This window comes from Mauremys mutica, chromosome 12, assembly GCF_020497125.1.
Source record: "Mauremys mutica isolate MM-2020 ecotype Southern chromosome 12, ASM2049712v1, whole genome shotgun sequence".
Lineage (NCBI taxonomy): Eukaryota > Metazoa > Chordata > Testudines > Geoemydidae > Mauremys > Mauremys mutica.
Genome location: NC_059083.1, coordinates 21,684,710 through 21,698,641, shown reverse-complemented (window position 1 = coordinate 21,698,641; position 13,932 = coordinate 21,684,710). Strand labels below are relative to the sequence as shown.

At 63.7% G+C, this 13,932-nt stretch overlaps 1 protein-coding gene across 1 annotated transcript; it reads right to left on the bottom strand.

Moving 5' to 3' along the window:
* Nucleotides 1-2,621: 2,621 nt before the first annotated feature.
* LOC123344936 (chloride intracellular channel protein 1) lies at nucleotides 2,622-13,611 on the bottom strand. The gene is made up of 6 exons (XM_044981445.1): nucleotides 13,567-13,611; nucleotides 6,265-6,374; nucleotides 5,613-5,738; nucleotides 5,127-5,233; nucleotides 3,762-3,943; nucleotides 2,622-2,854 (listed from the first exon to the last, which is right to left on the bottom strand). The coding sequence occupies exons 1-6, from the start codon at nucleotides 13,603-13,605 to the stop codon at nucleotides 2,693-2,695; spliced, it is 726 nt and encodes a 241-aa protein (XP_044837380.1). The 5' UTR covers nucleotides 13,606-13,611; the 3' UTR covers nucleotides 2,622-2,692.
* Between the last annotated feature and the right edge of the window lie 321 nt (nucleotides 13,612-13,932).

The window sequence follows — 13,932 nt, the reverse complement described above, 5'->3', positions numbered from 1 at the left end:
CACGTGGCAAACTCTCCCGGCCCACTTGGCGAGCGTGTGTCATGTCCCCTCTAGCGCACGCTGGCCGAGGAGGATCGTGGCAGTGACAGGGGGCTGGCGAGTGACAGGGTGAGGCCGACACGGCTCTGGGGGGACATCGCTGAATTGCCGAGGGCTCAGAGAAGGCGAGTCCAGGCCTCAGTGCGAGAGGCTCCCGGCGCGCGATCGATTTCATGCTGCGCCGGGAAGGTGACGGGCTGGCGGGATCCGCTCTCAGGACCCAGCCGAGAACGGGCTCTTCGCTCCAGCAGCGTCAGGGCGAACGCTCCCCGTCATTAAATCGAGCTGGGGTGTCTCGTGGAGAGACCCCGGCGACAGGCCAGGGCAGCCCTGGGCCCCACGTTAGCCAGGAGGCCGGACGACAGCAGCGTCATCGGCCTTTCACTCGGCCTTCCCCAGCCCGCTGCCCCGCCGAGGGCTGGCCCTCGAATGACAGCGTTCACTGGCGGGCGCTGGGCTCTCACTAGCAGCATGGCAGCGGGGGAGGGTGCGATCGGGTGCCCCCGCCCCACCCCGGGGCTCGGACCCGCGGGCGTTCGGAGCTGGGAGGGACGAGGAGGCGGCCAGACGCCGGCCGGCCGGAGCCACAAACGCAGCCCTGGGCTTGGCCTTGCTGGGCGGGTTGTTCGCTTTGCCAGCCGGTGAGCAGGAAGCGCAGCCGGGGCCTGGGATCGACTCCGGGCGACGGGGGATCAGAGATGGTCTGAGCGGGTCAGGTCTCAGCTCCGGGCATCTGGGGAAAACTCAGCGGGGGCTGCGGGTCGGGAGTGAGGGGCACCGGCAGGGCTGGGGGGTGCAGGGCTGGGCTGGCAGGGGCTGCGGGTCAGGAGTGAGGGGCACCGGCAGGGCTGGGCTGGCAGGGGCTGCGGGTCGGGAGTGAGGGGCACCCCCCAGTCCCATTGATAGTTTCTTTAGTCACGTGCTCTCGGGGCTGCTCCCTTTCACGTGGGTTGTGCTGCCCTCTGGTGGCCGATCTGGCCAATTGCAGCCACTCCACACAGACCGGACGCCTGGGTTCACTCACCCTCGCCTCTCCCCGCTAGGGGACGGCTTGAGCTGCTACACCTGCCTGTTCCCCACCATCGGGCCCCTGGACTGCCTGAAGTTCGTCACCCCCTGCGCCCGCCGCGGCGCTGCCTCACTTCCGTCACCAAGGGCCGCCGAGGTCAGTCTGGCCGGCCGGGCACCGGCCCCGTCGGGTGTGTGGGGGGGGCACAGCGGTGCCGGCGGAACTCCCTGCGGCTGGATTTCAGCAGCACAGCAGGGAGCCAGGCCCCGGGGGCTGAGCTGGGGTTACTGGGACGGGCTGATGGTGGGAGCGGTGGGATCCCCGGCCGCAGGGGCTGGGAAGGGGCCGGGGGAGCTGCCCTCGGCCTCCGACTCACTCCCACCCTCCCTCCCCTGCCCCCCAGGTGCCCTGGAGCTGCTCGTCTATGAGAAGAGCTGTGGGGAGGCCAAGCTCTGTGGGGCCCGGGGGACGCGCTGGCTGCTGGGGGCCAATTTCACCTCCTCCACGGCCTGCTGCTCCAGCGACCTCTGCAACGGGGGGGCCGCCTGGCCTGGGGGGGCGCTGGGGGTCACCCTGCCCCTCGCCCTGCTGCTCTGAGACCCCCCCAGAGCCCCTCCCCGCCCCCCACCCAGCCCTGGGACACCCCCCCACCGTCCTCCAGCAGCTCTGAGACCCCCCGAGCCCCTCCCTGCTGCCTGGGGCCTCAGCCCCTGACCCTCTCTGAGCCCCCCCCAGCCCTACCCCCCCACCGTCCTCCAGCAGCTCTGAGACCTTCTCTAAGCCCCCCCACCACCATCCCAGCTCCGTCTCAGCCCCACTGCCAGGCTCTGCCCCCCTCCAAAACCCATTGAGAGCCACCCCCAGCCCACCCCACAGCACCTGGGACCCCTCCTCTTCCCCCTCTGTCCCCCCCCTTGAAAGCCCCAAGATGCCCCCTCCAAGACTGACTCCCGCTGAAGATCTGTGCCCCCCCCCCCGAATTGTGCTTCGGAAATAAAGAGTTAAAAGCCGCCCCCTGGGGGGTGAGTGATTGGAGGAAAGGGGGCGGTGAAACTGGGGGAGGGGTTACAGAGTATTGGAGTTGGTGGGGGAAGTGGGATCAAGTCAGTGGTGGTTTCAAGGCCCCCCCCCCCCCCCCGGCTCTGCCCCACGTCCTAGCACTCGCCAGGTGGGGCATCGAAGTGTCCGGCTACCTCGAGCCATGTGACCGCTGACAACCAATCAGAAGTTCTGAATCTCCCCACCCCCCCAAAACTGCCCTCCCTCCCCCCAAACCGCTCCAAGTTCCTACCCCCAGTGCCGGTCCTGGTCTCTGCCCCCCACGCAGGCGCTGGGAGGGAAGCAGGGCCCCTAGGAGTAAGCGCCTGGCGTTGCCGTCCCGGACGCCTGGGTCCCATTCTCGGTCTCCAGCTCCCTAGGGGTGAGCGCCCCCCACTGCCGTCCCGGACGCCTGGGTCCCCTCCCCTCCCCCAGACTCTCATGACTTCACCAAGGGGAGTTTTAAAGGTTTATTTACCAGGTTTAACATTTCAGCGCGAATCCCCTGCCCCCCTCCAGGCCGAGTACAGACCCCCCGAAATCAGCCCCACCCCTTCCAGGCTCTGCAGCCCCCATGCTGGGGTGGGGCCCCGCCGGCCCCCCAGGCTATTTCAGGGCCTTGGCCACCGTCTCGTAGGCCAGTTCGATCTCCTCGGCGTCGGGGCAGGTGCTGGCGAACTCCTCGCGGGCGTAGGCGTTTCGCAGGTACCGGTGGATCCCCTCCAGCGCCTCCGGGATGGTGAATCCCCGATACTTCTTACACACCACCTGGGGGGGGCATGGGGGTCAGGCCGGGCCAGGGCCCACAGAGCGCCGGGGACTGACGGGGCCACGGCCTGACCCACGGCCTGACCCACGGCCCTACAACTCCACAGCCTGACTCACGGCCTGACCCACGACCCTATAGCTAAACCCACAGCCTGACCCACGGCCCCGCAGCTACATCCATGTCCCCACCCACGGCCCAACCCATAGCTAGATCCATGGCCCCACGCACAGCCTGACCCATGGCCTGACCCACAGCCCTATAGCTAAACCCACAGTCCTGCAGCTAGATCCTGTAGCTAAACCCACAGCCGGCCCCACAGATACAGAGGTTGGTAAAAGATCAAGACAGCACCAACCAGACCCACCCGTCCCGCGCTCACCGGCCGCTCCCAGATTCTCAGCCAGGAGCTCCCGGAGCCCCCGAGAGCGACACGGAGCCCGAGAAAGTCCCAGAGACAGCCCAGCTGCAGGATCCTGAGCGACCGAGCACGGCCCTGGGGCCAGAGGAGAGCGCCCCCTGCTGCCCGCCCCCCCGCAGCGCCGCGCCCCCTGCTGCCCCGCACCAGCCGTGGCTGGGAGCGGCCCCCCCTGGTGGCCCCCCTGCAGTGCCGCGCCCCCTGCCGCCCCGCACCGGCCATGGCTGAGAGCGGCCCCCCCTGGTGGCCCCCCCGCAGCGCCACCCCCCAGTGGCCGTGGCTGGGAGCGGCGCCCCCCGGTGGCCCCCCCGCAGCGCCGCGCCCCCTGCTGCCCCCACCCCCGCTGCGCCCCCTGCTGCCCCCCAGCGGCCGTGGCTGGGAGCGGCGCCCCCTGCTGCCCCCCACCCCGCAGCGCCGCGCCCCCTGCCGCCCCCCACAAGGCTGGCAGCGGCGCCCCCCGGTGGCCGGCCCGGCCCCGGCCCCGCCCCCACCTGGAGGATGTGCAGCTTGGGCAGCAGGTTGCAGTCGGCCAGCGTCAGCTCGTCCCCGTCCAGGAACTTGCGGCTCGAGCGCGTCTCGTCCTCGGCGCTCGTCTCGTCCAGCTCGTCCGGCAGCGGCGCCGCCAGGTAACTGTTCAGCACCCGCAGCGCCTTCAGCAGCCCCTTCTCCAGCACTGGGGGCCAATGAGACGCACGAGCAGACGGAGGGCAGCCAATCAGAAGGGAAGGTCATCGGAATGGGGCAGACAGAAAGGCAGCCAATGGGAATCCAGGGGAGATGGACGGCAGCCAATCAGAAGAGAGGATGAAGGAAGCGGGGAAGAAAGAGAGAGGAGGCCAATGAGAACAGAGCAGAGATGGAAGACAGCCAATCGGAAGGGAAGGTCGTGGGAGTGGGGCAGTCAGAAGGGCAGCCAATGGGAATCCAGGGTGTGGCATCCAACCAGTCAGGAGAGGGTAAAGGGGGGGAAGCCAATGAGAATCAATAAGGAGATATGTGGCAACCAATCAAAAGGGGGAGAAGCTCACAGGAGCAGAGAGGCAACCAATCAAAATCCAGGGAAGCTGGGAGCCAGCCAATGAGCATCAAGGCGAGTTCAGAGGCAGCCAGTCAGAGGGGAAGGTAACCCAGGGAGGCCAGGGATGTAGCCAATGAGAATTTAGTGCAGATGAGGGGGCACCAATCAGAAGAGAGGGTAATGGAGGCAGCCAATGAAAATCAAAGCAAGATCAGGGCGATCCAATGGCAGACAGCAGCAGCCAATGAGAACCAAGCGGAGACAGGAGCGACCAATGAGAGGCGACAGAGGGATTGTAGCAACAGAGAGAAGGAGCCAATTAGAATGAGGAGGGAACACAAGGGGCAGCCAATGAGAGGACAGAGCTGGAACCAATCAGAACCAAGGGGAGAGGAGCTGCCAAAGGGACATGTCCAATGAGAACTGAGAGGAGACGCATGCCGCCAAGAGAGGGAGCCAATGAGAAGCAGGGGATGATGCGGGGTGGCCGAAGAGACACAGAGGGGCCGACCAATGACAAGAGGCAGCCAAGAGAAAGAGCCAATGAGAACAAGAGAGAGATAAGTAGTGGCAGAGAGACAGCCAATGGCAATGGGGGGGAGGCGGGGGTTGACTGAGAGGTGGCCAATGGGAACAAAGTGGAGTCAGACAGGCAGCCAAGGAGAACAAGCAGGAGATGGGGGAGGGTGAAGGTTTGCCCAGGAAGCAGCCAATGGAAAGACAGAGAGCGACCTGGGGCAGCCAATGAGAAGTGAGGGGTTTCCCCTCCCCCTCCCCAGGGGGATTCCCCTTCACCCTTCCCCTCCCCCCGCCCCAAGGATCCCCCTCCCCCACTCACCGGGGTCCTGCGCCGGGTTCGAGTTCTTGATGTAGGCGGAGAACTTGGCGAAGATGTCGAGCCCGGCGGTGTTGGACTCGGGGTTACGGGCGGCCAACCTGGGGTACCTGGGGGGGGCAGTGAGAGATGCAGGCATGTGGGGACCCCCCTCCTTTGTCATCCACCCCCCCAGACACCCCCTCCTCACACACTCCAGCCCCCCCCACACCTCCCCTCCAGCCTCCAAAACCTGCCCCGATACCCCTCCCTCGTGACCCCCACACTCCGAAGATCCAGCTCCCCCACCATCCAAAAAACAGGAAACACGCCCCTCCCTCACCCCGGAAAGCCCCTCCCCGGAGTTCTCAGATCCCCCCACTTCAGCGACGCGGTGGGCGGAGCTACCCCCGGTGGCCAGTGGAACTCCCTGCCACATGACAGGGGTCCCATCCCGCCCTTCCCCCGCACACGCTCCCTGCCACCCCGGACCGGCTCCTTGGCACGTACTTGGGGGGGCACAGCACCTCCTCCAGGAACTCCTCGATCTTGTTGGTGTCGGTCCGGACCTCGGTCCCGTACATCAGGAAGGGGAGCTGCCCGCCCGGGCAAAGCTTCTGAACCGTCTCAGTCCTCCTGCAATGAGAGGCAGGGGCTGCAGGTCAGGAGTGAGGGACATGGGGGGGGTGGGAGGGGCAGGGGGCTGTGGGTCGGGAGTGAGGGGCACCGGCAGAGCTGGGGGGGAATCGGCTGGCAGGGGCTGCGGGTCAGGAGTGAGGGGCACCGACACAGCTGGGGTGGGGGCAGGGCTGGGCTACCAGGGGCTGCAGGTCGGGAGTGAGGGGCACCGGCAGAGCTGGGGTGGGGGCAGGGCTGGGCTACCAGGGGCTGCAGGTCGGGAGTGAGGGGCACCGGCAGAGCTGGGGTGGGGGCAGGGCTGGGCTACCAGGGGCTCCAGGTCGGGAGTGAGGGGCACCCGCAGGGTGGGAGGGGCGGGGGCTGTGGGTTGGGAGTGAGGGGCACTGACAGAGCTGGGGGGGGCTGGGCTGGCGGGGGCTGCGGGTCGGGACTGAGGGGCACCGGCAGAGCTGGGATGGGGGCAGGGCTGGGCTGGCAGGGGCTGCGGGTCGGGAGTGAGGGGCACCGGCCACGTCTCACTCACCGTTTCGTGTCCACCGTGGTGACGTTGAAGGTGACGCCTTTGAGCCACAGAACCATGAAGAGCCGCTGGGAGAAGGGGCAGTTCCCGATCTTGGCCCCATCGCTGCCGGCCTGGCACAGAGCAGAGGGGTCTCAGCATCCACCTCCCCCGGGCCCCGGAGAGGGGCAGGATCGTCCCCAGAGCTTCCACCTGCCCCCACCCATCCTGCCCTGGAGCTGCCATCCCCCCATGGGGCAGGGCTGCCCCGTCCCCCGGGGACGCCCTGCTCCGCCCCCCTCGTGTTATCTAGGCTGCAATACCGGCAGCCACCACCAGGGGGCGCCACTAGCTATAACGCCTGATAGGCATCCTGCTGCCATACCCGCCTTGGCCGCCAGGTGGCGCCCCCTTGCTAGACAGACGTCATGGGGGGGGGGTGACTGCCATACCAGCTTTGGCCACCAGGTGGCGCCCTACGCCTGCCCTATAGGGACCCTGCAGCGGGCTCCCCATAGCCCCCCTTAGCTCCCCCAGGGGCTGCGCTCCTCCGCCCACCCCCTCCCGCTCGGTGCCATGGGGGCAGGGCAGGGACTGGATCTCCAGGGATATGGGGGGGGCGCACCCCATGGGGGGGGGAGGCGCTGACTGACAGGCCCTGTCCTGACAGTGCCTTGGGGGCTGATGGGGGGGGGCTGGGGGAGGGGGTAGCAGCAGGAAAGGGAAGGGCCTGTGGGGTGAGGTGGAGTCTGCAGTGGGGTCTGGGGGCAGGAGGGGGTGGGGTGGGTGCAGAGGGGAGGTGGTGTCTAGGGGGGGCAGGGGTGGGGGCAGGAAGGGTTGTCTGGGGCACGAGGGGATGGGGTAGGGGCCAAGAGGAGGGGATGTCTAGGGGGGACGGGAGGCAGGGGTCTCTGGGACAGGAGGGGGTGTTGGGGGCTGGTAGGAGTGTGAGGTTCGGGGCAGGAGGAGGGGCACAGATCTCTGGCTGTTGGGGAGGGAGTTGGCTGGGGGGTTAACCCCTCCCGCCCCCTCCAGTTCAGGGGGTCACAGGACACCCTGCCCCCCCCCAATGCAGGGGTCACAGGGCACGGCCGTGGAAACAGGATCCCGGCTCCCGAGCCAGATCCTGCTGCCTGTTGCCAACACCCGCCAGGCCCCCAGCCAGTTGCCAGGGAGACGCCCGGCAACCAGCCCCCTCCACCAGGTGACAGGCAGAGCCCATTGCTGGGCAGCTGCTTCACACTCGCCCTTTCTACCAGCACCCACAACCGGTGCCTTTGGATACACAACCTGACACACACAACTACCCCTGCAAAGGGTGGCTACAGTGACACAAGGCCCCACCCCTCTCGACTGGGCCACACCCACAGCCGGTTGCTGTAGAAACAGGTCACACCCACACACAAGGTGACAGGCCTGACGGGTCGCCATGGAGAAACAACACACACTGTCCAGTGATGGTTATTACAGAGACGCACCCGCCCCTCCCTGCTATAGCCGGCAAACCCGGACACCTGGGTTCTCTCCCTGGCTCTGGTAGGGGAGTGGGGTCTGGTGGTTAGAGTGGGGCCGGCTGGGAGCCAGGACTCCTGGGTTCTCTCCCTGGCTCTGGGAGGGGAGTGGGGTCTAGTGGTTAGAGCAGGGGGGCTAGGAGCCAGGACTCCTGGGTTCTCTCCCTGGCTCTGGGAGGGGAGTGGGGTCTAGTGGTTAGAGCAGGGGGGGCTGGGAGCCTGGACTCCTGGGTTCGCTCCCTGGTTCTGGGAGGGGAGTGGGGGCTGGGAGCCAGGACTCCTGGGTTCTATTTTTTGAGTGACTACCTGTCTCTGGATGAGGGATGGGACATGGGGCCTTCCCCATCTTGGGGCCTCCAGCTCCGACTCAGCCCCAGAGCAGGGGCCCAGCTGGCTGGGGGGGGGGGGCGCAGTGGGGGTTGGGATCCGACTCAGCCTGGGTTCATGGGTTTACCTTGAGCCAGGGAGGGGGAGGCAGCCGGTGGCTTTGGGGACGATTCATCCAAGTCCCAGAAGAAAAATGTTAATGCTGGGCAGGGAGCAGCAGGGGGTGAGGAGTGAGGGGCACTGGCAGAGCTGGGCGGGGACAGGCCTGGGATATCGGGGCAGCGGGTCGGGAGTGAGGGGCACTGGAAGCCCTGGGGCGGGGGAGAGACCAGGGCTGGGCTATCAGGGGCTGCGGGTCAGGAGTGAGGGGCACCAGTAGACCTGGGTGTGTGTCATATGCCCTATACCGTGAAGTGCTGCAGTGATTCCCCTTTGACTATCCCCTCCCTGCTCTCCTCCGTGAGTCTAAGCCCCCAGTATCCACCTTCACCCAGTCCTCAAACAACCAGAGCCCCGAGATAACACCCAGCACCCCCATTCCCACCTCCAATCTGTCCCCCCTCCCCCTGGGCCGGCGGGCCCCATCCCTGCCCGACACTGTCCGAGGAAAGGAAATGCAGGGCCTGTCCCTTTAAAACCAGCCCCCCTTTCCGTGTAACGCCCCCCCCCCCTCCTTACACCAGCCCTGGAGAGACATTCCAGCCCCAGGGACTCCAGGAGGGTTTTATAGGGAGACTCGCCCTTCCCAGGTACAATCTGCCCAGGCGGAGCCGGGAAACGTTGCGTCAACCCGAGGCAGGTTCTTTACTGCGCTGTGGTTGGGGCCCGCTCACCCCCTTCCCTACAGTGATGTCACCCCAGCAGGTTATTTCAGTCACATTCCTCCACCCTCTTGGGTTAAATGGTTCCTTCCTCTAACTTCAGTCCCGCCCCCCAGGTCATGGATCTGCTGCGGGGAGCTGGGGGAGGGGGGGCCAGCAGGGGGCGCTGGGCTGCAGGGAGCCGGGTGAGGGGTCAGCAGGGGGCAGGGCAGGGGGCTCGTCTGGGGCCTTTCCAGAATCAGGGCCCCGCACCAGGTGCTGCACAGACAGGTAAGGAGAGAGGCAGGCCCTGTTCTGATGAGTTTACTCTCTACCTAGAGAAACCAGAGAGAAATCAGGATCCCCATTCAACAGATGGAAAAACTGAGGCACAAGAGATCGAGTGACTTGCCCAGGGTCCTCCCTCCTAGGACTGGGGAGAAAACCCAGGAGTCCTGGCTCCCCACCCCACTGCTCTAACCCACTAGCCCCCACTCCCCTCCCAGTGCCAGGGTCAGAACCCAGGAGTCCTGGCTCTCCCAGCCCCCCCCCCCCCAACCCAGCAGACCTCACTCCCCTCCCACACCGGAGTCCTGTTCTGCCGTAACTAAAGTTACACTAATTTGCAGCCACTCTGAAGTCCCAGGCGCCGCACCCCAGGGAGTGGGTGAGCCCAGCCCTCAGCCCTGTTTGGATTTTAAACAGACGAAGAAAATCTGGTCCAGGAACCTGCTCCAGCGGAAAACAACAGGAGACAAGCGGGGGTAGCTAGGAAGGAAAACCAGACACAGGAGGGACCATGCACAGCTGAGGATAGAACCCAGGAGTCCGGGCTCTGAGCACCTCCTGCTCTAACCACTAGCCCCCACTCCCCTCCCAGAGCCAGGCAGAGAACCCAGGAGTCCTGGCTCCCAGCCCCCCGCTCTAACCACTAGCCCCCACTCCCCTCCCAGAGCCAGGCAGAGAACCCAGGAGTCCTGGCTCCCAGCCCCCCTGCTCCAACCACTAGCCCCCACTCCCCTCCCAGAGCCAGGGAGTGAACCCAGGAGTCCTGGCTCCCAGCCCCCACCCTGCTCTAATCAGTAGCCCCTGCCTTCCCCTCCCCTGGGAGAGAACCCAAGAGTCCTGTTTTGTATCCCTGCCCCACCCTGATCCAGACACACACACAGGAAAGAGGAAGAAAAAGATAGAAAGAGGGGAACAGAGTAGACACCGCAAGAAAGAAAGAAAGAAAGAAAGAAAAAGTCGAAGGAGGAGACGGAGCAGAAGGAAAGGCCGCGACTGCGTTACTCAACTGCTGGGGCGTACAAAGCTCGTACAAAGTTTGGATAAGATCTCCCGGGGGGGGGGGGGGGCTCCTCCTAGGGAGGGAGAGAAAAGAGGAGTGGGACAGACCCGTGAAAGAGGCAGACAGTTTAACCGAGCCCATATCCCAGTTAAACCGGCCAGCGAGAGAGAGAACGAAAGGCAGAGAAGGAGGGAAGGAGAGCGAAACAGGAGAGCGAAACAGAAGAGGAACTGGACAGAGCCCCCGGCTGTGTAAACAGAAGCAGCCCCAGTTTGATTGTCCAAGGGGATCTTCAGACCAGTTGAAAAGTTTTCCTCCAATGAAATTTTCCCCAGATCAAACGTTTCAAACTGCTGGCAACAAAAAATGGTTCCTGCCGAATCACTGGTTTTTCCCCATCTCGGTTTAAAAATTGCCCCAGTTTGGGGTGTTTCAAACCCCGCTCCGGGCACACTGGCTTCCGAGCGGCTTTATTTCGGTTTAGCTTAGTCCAGTTTCTCACCACCGGCCTTGTTTACACGGGAAACTCGCTTCAGTGTTTGAACGGATGCAGGTGCTCCGGGGATGCGTTAGGCGGCCTGGTGGTGGTTTCACGTCACCCTACGTGACAGAGATGAGTCTTTCAGCCGGATGGCCAATTAATTCGAGTTGGCTGCATTCGAGGTAGCGTAGTCGAGCTGCAGTGAGATTGTCCACAGGACAAATTAACTCCCACGATCCCCAGAGCGGGCGGATTAGCCGCCGATCGGTTGTGCCGTTTCAACCCGAAGCCTCAGACTAGGCCCGAAACAGCTTTCAAATCATGCCCCAATTTGAGAGTTGGAACATTTTTCATTCCCGAATTGGGACGAAAAGCCAAAATCTCAACATTTTACGCCACCCGGAAATCTGACCAAAAAACCCGCTTCCGGTGAATCAAAACATTCGGTTCATTTCAAAGTGTTTCATTTCGGTCTGAATCTTTTTAAAACTCAAACTTCCAACCCAAAAGTCGTTTCCAAGCGAAAACCGAAGCTTTTCATTCCAAGAATGGCAAAAACCAGGATGGGTCAACGTTCGCCAAACTTTTCCTCCCTGATTTTTTCACCCCGGAACAGGAACGTTCATTGAAATTGACACCTTCACAAAGGAAATTTTGGTGCTGGAAAACTGGGTGTTCCCCCCGCAGTGCAAAATGTTTCATGGAGAAAATTCACATGCACCCCGTACAGTCATTGGGCGAAGCCAGGCACAAGTAACGCCGCACTCAAGGGAAGATTAATCCAGGACTTTCGTGCTTTCATTAACCCGACCGCTCGTCGTGATTTTTCAACAGCTCTTTTTGCATTAAAAAAAGTGTCGCTTTGTTGATAACGTTGGCAAAACAGGGTCGGCTTTGACAAATCGCCCGACTCAAAAAAAAAAAACCCACCGACAAAAGTTGTCCGAAAGTTTTGTGGCTACGTTTTCGAAACAAAACAAAAAAAATTCCGGTTTTACGATTCAAACCGGCTTTTTATCGGGACGCTTAAGCTAATCAGACCGAAATAAGTTTTTTTTAAAAGTTTGAAAACAGGAATTCAACATTTCGATTGACCCAAACCGACCAAACGTTTGGGGGTTTTCAGTCGCGTCTGGTGGAAACGGCCACTTTTCTCTCTCGATTCAGAGCTCTAAGATATTTGTGGGCCAGGGAAGCCAGCACCAACCCAGCTCGGCTGCGTGTGGGGCGATTTCAAATCAGGTTAGAAGCGTCTCAAAGCAGTTTGTATCTGAGGGAGGCGAAACCGCTGTAAAACCAGGGATCACGTGCTGTGCCGGGGGAATTCAGCTCTAGCAAGGGCCAACGGCTGGAAGTTGAAACTGGACAAAGTCAGAGGGGGATAAGGTGTAAATGTTTTAACGGGGAGGGGAGTTAACCAGTGGGACAACTTGCTGAAGGATGTGGTAGAGTCTCTGGTTTTAATTCCAGATGCAAAGATCTGCCCAGGCTGGGCCAGGAATCGCTGCAGGGAAGTGCCAGCCTGTGTCAAACAAGCGCTGGATCACAACGGATCCTCAAATCTAGGAATTTCTAGCTGAATATTAAAGTGCAGGAGTCCAGGTGCTGAACAAAGGGGTGGACGTCACCGGCGAGCAGCGGGCTCAGGGCCCGTGACCCTCAGTGGTTTTCGATTTGGGCGTAGGCCAGGCCGGAGAGAAACAAAACCCGCCCGCCGAGGGAATGCCAGCCATGCAAAGAGCCCGTGTGTATTTGCATCCGGTGCTAACTTTAGCGTCTGTCAATCCGACTTTCCCACCTAGGCCGGTCCAGCACGCGTGTCTTCTGCCGAGCCCGTGACGTCCCGGCCACGCTTGGAAACGTCTCACACGCAGATCTGAGAGCGGGATCAGGCCGGAGCTGGGCGGTTGCTCGGGTTCTTGGTCATTTTGAAAAGGTGGAGTTGGGGGGGGATTAATGGGGGGGGTCAGACAAAGCTCCTTTCTGGCCGAGCGCCCGGCTGAGGAAGCAGTTTCGTTTTCAGCGTCGGAGGAGAGGAAGGATGCAGGTCGCAAAGTTAATCCCCCCCCCATCCGCCAAAAAAAGAGAAATCAATCGAAAGCTTCGCATGTTTCTAAGCCACAAAGCTCGTCTGACCAGCCCCGAATTCGGGGGACACGTCGGGGTCCCCCAAGCTGCAGGTTTCGCACACACGCACCCCAGAAAAGAGACGCACCCCCGAGAAGTGCCCCCAGTGATCTGTAGGGCACGGGACAGACCCCGTGTGTGGCGGTGGGGTCCCGGGGTCCCGGCCCAGCACAGGGCGGGGCCGGCTGGGGCCGCGGCACTTCGGGGCCGGCCGGCTGCGGTGGCCTGAGTCCGTTGAAGACACTTCCCCAAATGGGGCCGACGTGAGTCGCCGAGTGACCCCGGGGAAGAGCGAGGGGGGGGTAAGGCGGGACCCACCCAGAGGCCGGGCAGGGAACAGGGGAGCGAGGCAGAGCCGGAGGAGGAAGGCGGGAGAGGAAGGGAGGAAGTGGGGGGGGAAGCGAACCGGAGCCAGGCGAGGGGCGGGAAAGGGGGTGTGGAAAAGACAGAAGGGGGTGAAGGGGTGTGAAAAGGAGGGGGGGAACGGGGGGAGGGGTGTGAAAGGGGGGGAGGGGGGTGTGAAAGGGGAAAGAGAAAGGGGGGGCAGAGGGGGGCAGGAAGGAGTCGGACCCCCCCACTTCAGGGGGAAGGAGTTGATCCCCCTCCCCCCAGATAACCAGCTCCCCCCGCCCCTGGGGGGGATTCAGAGGGGGGGAGTGAAGGGGGGCTGGGGGGGTCTCTCTCCTCTGGCCCCACTCCCGCTGGGGGCCGGGGGGGGCAGGCCGGGCTCCCCCCGGGAGGGGGGGTCACTCCGGAGCGGCTCCGGAGTTTGGGGCGCCCCCCCCCCCTTACCTTGACAAACAGCTCCACCTGCGTCTGCTCCTCGGCCATGGCCCGGGGCTGGCTCCGGGGCGGGGGGTTAGAAACGGACAAATCCCCCCCGCTCCGCGGCTCGGGCGCGTTTCAAGGCTCCCCCACGGGGCGGGAAAAGCCGGGGCCGGGCCGGGGGGCGCGAATCGCCCCACTTCGGAGTCCTGCGAGCAACTCTCGGCGCAACACGGAGCCGATCCGGAGCGGCGGGTCCGCCCCGCCAGCCCCACCCAGGAAGAGAGTGAGTCACCGGGGAGGGGAGGGGAGGGGAGGGGGCAGGCGGGGGGGGGCTGCCTCTCTCTCTCCTGCCAGCCCCGCCCCCTCCCCTCCCTCCCCCCCCGGCCCCCT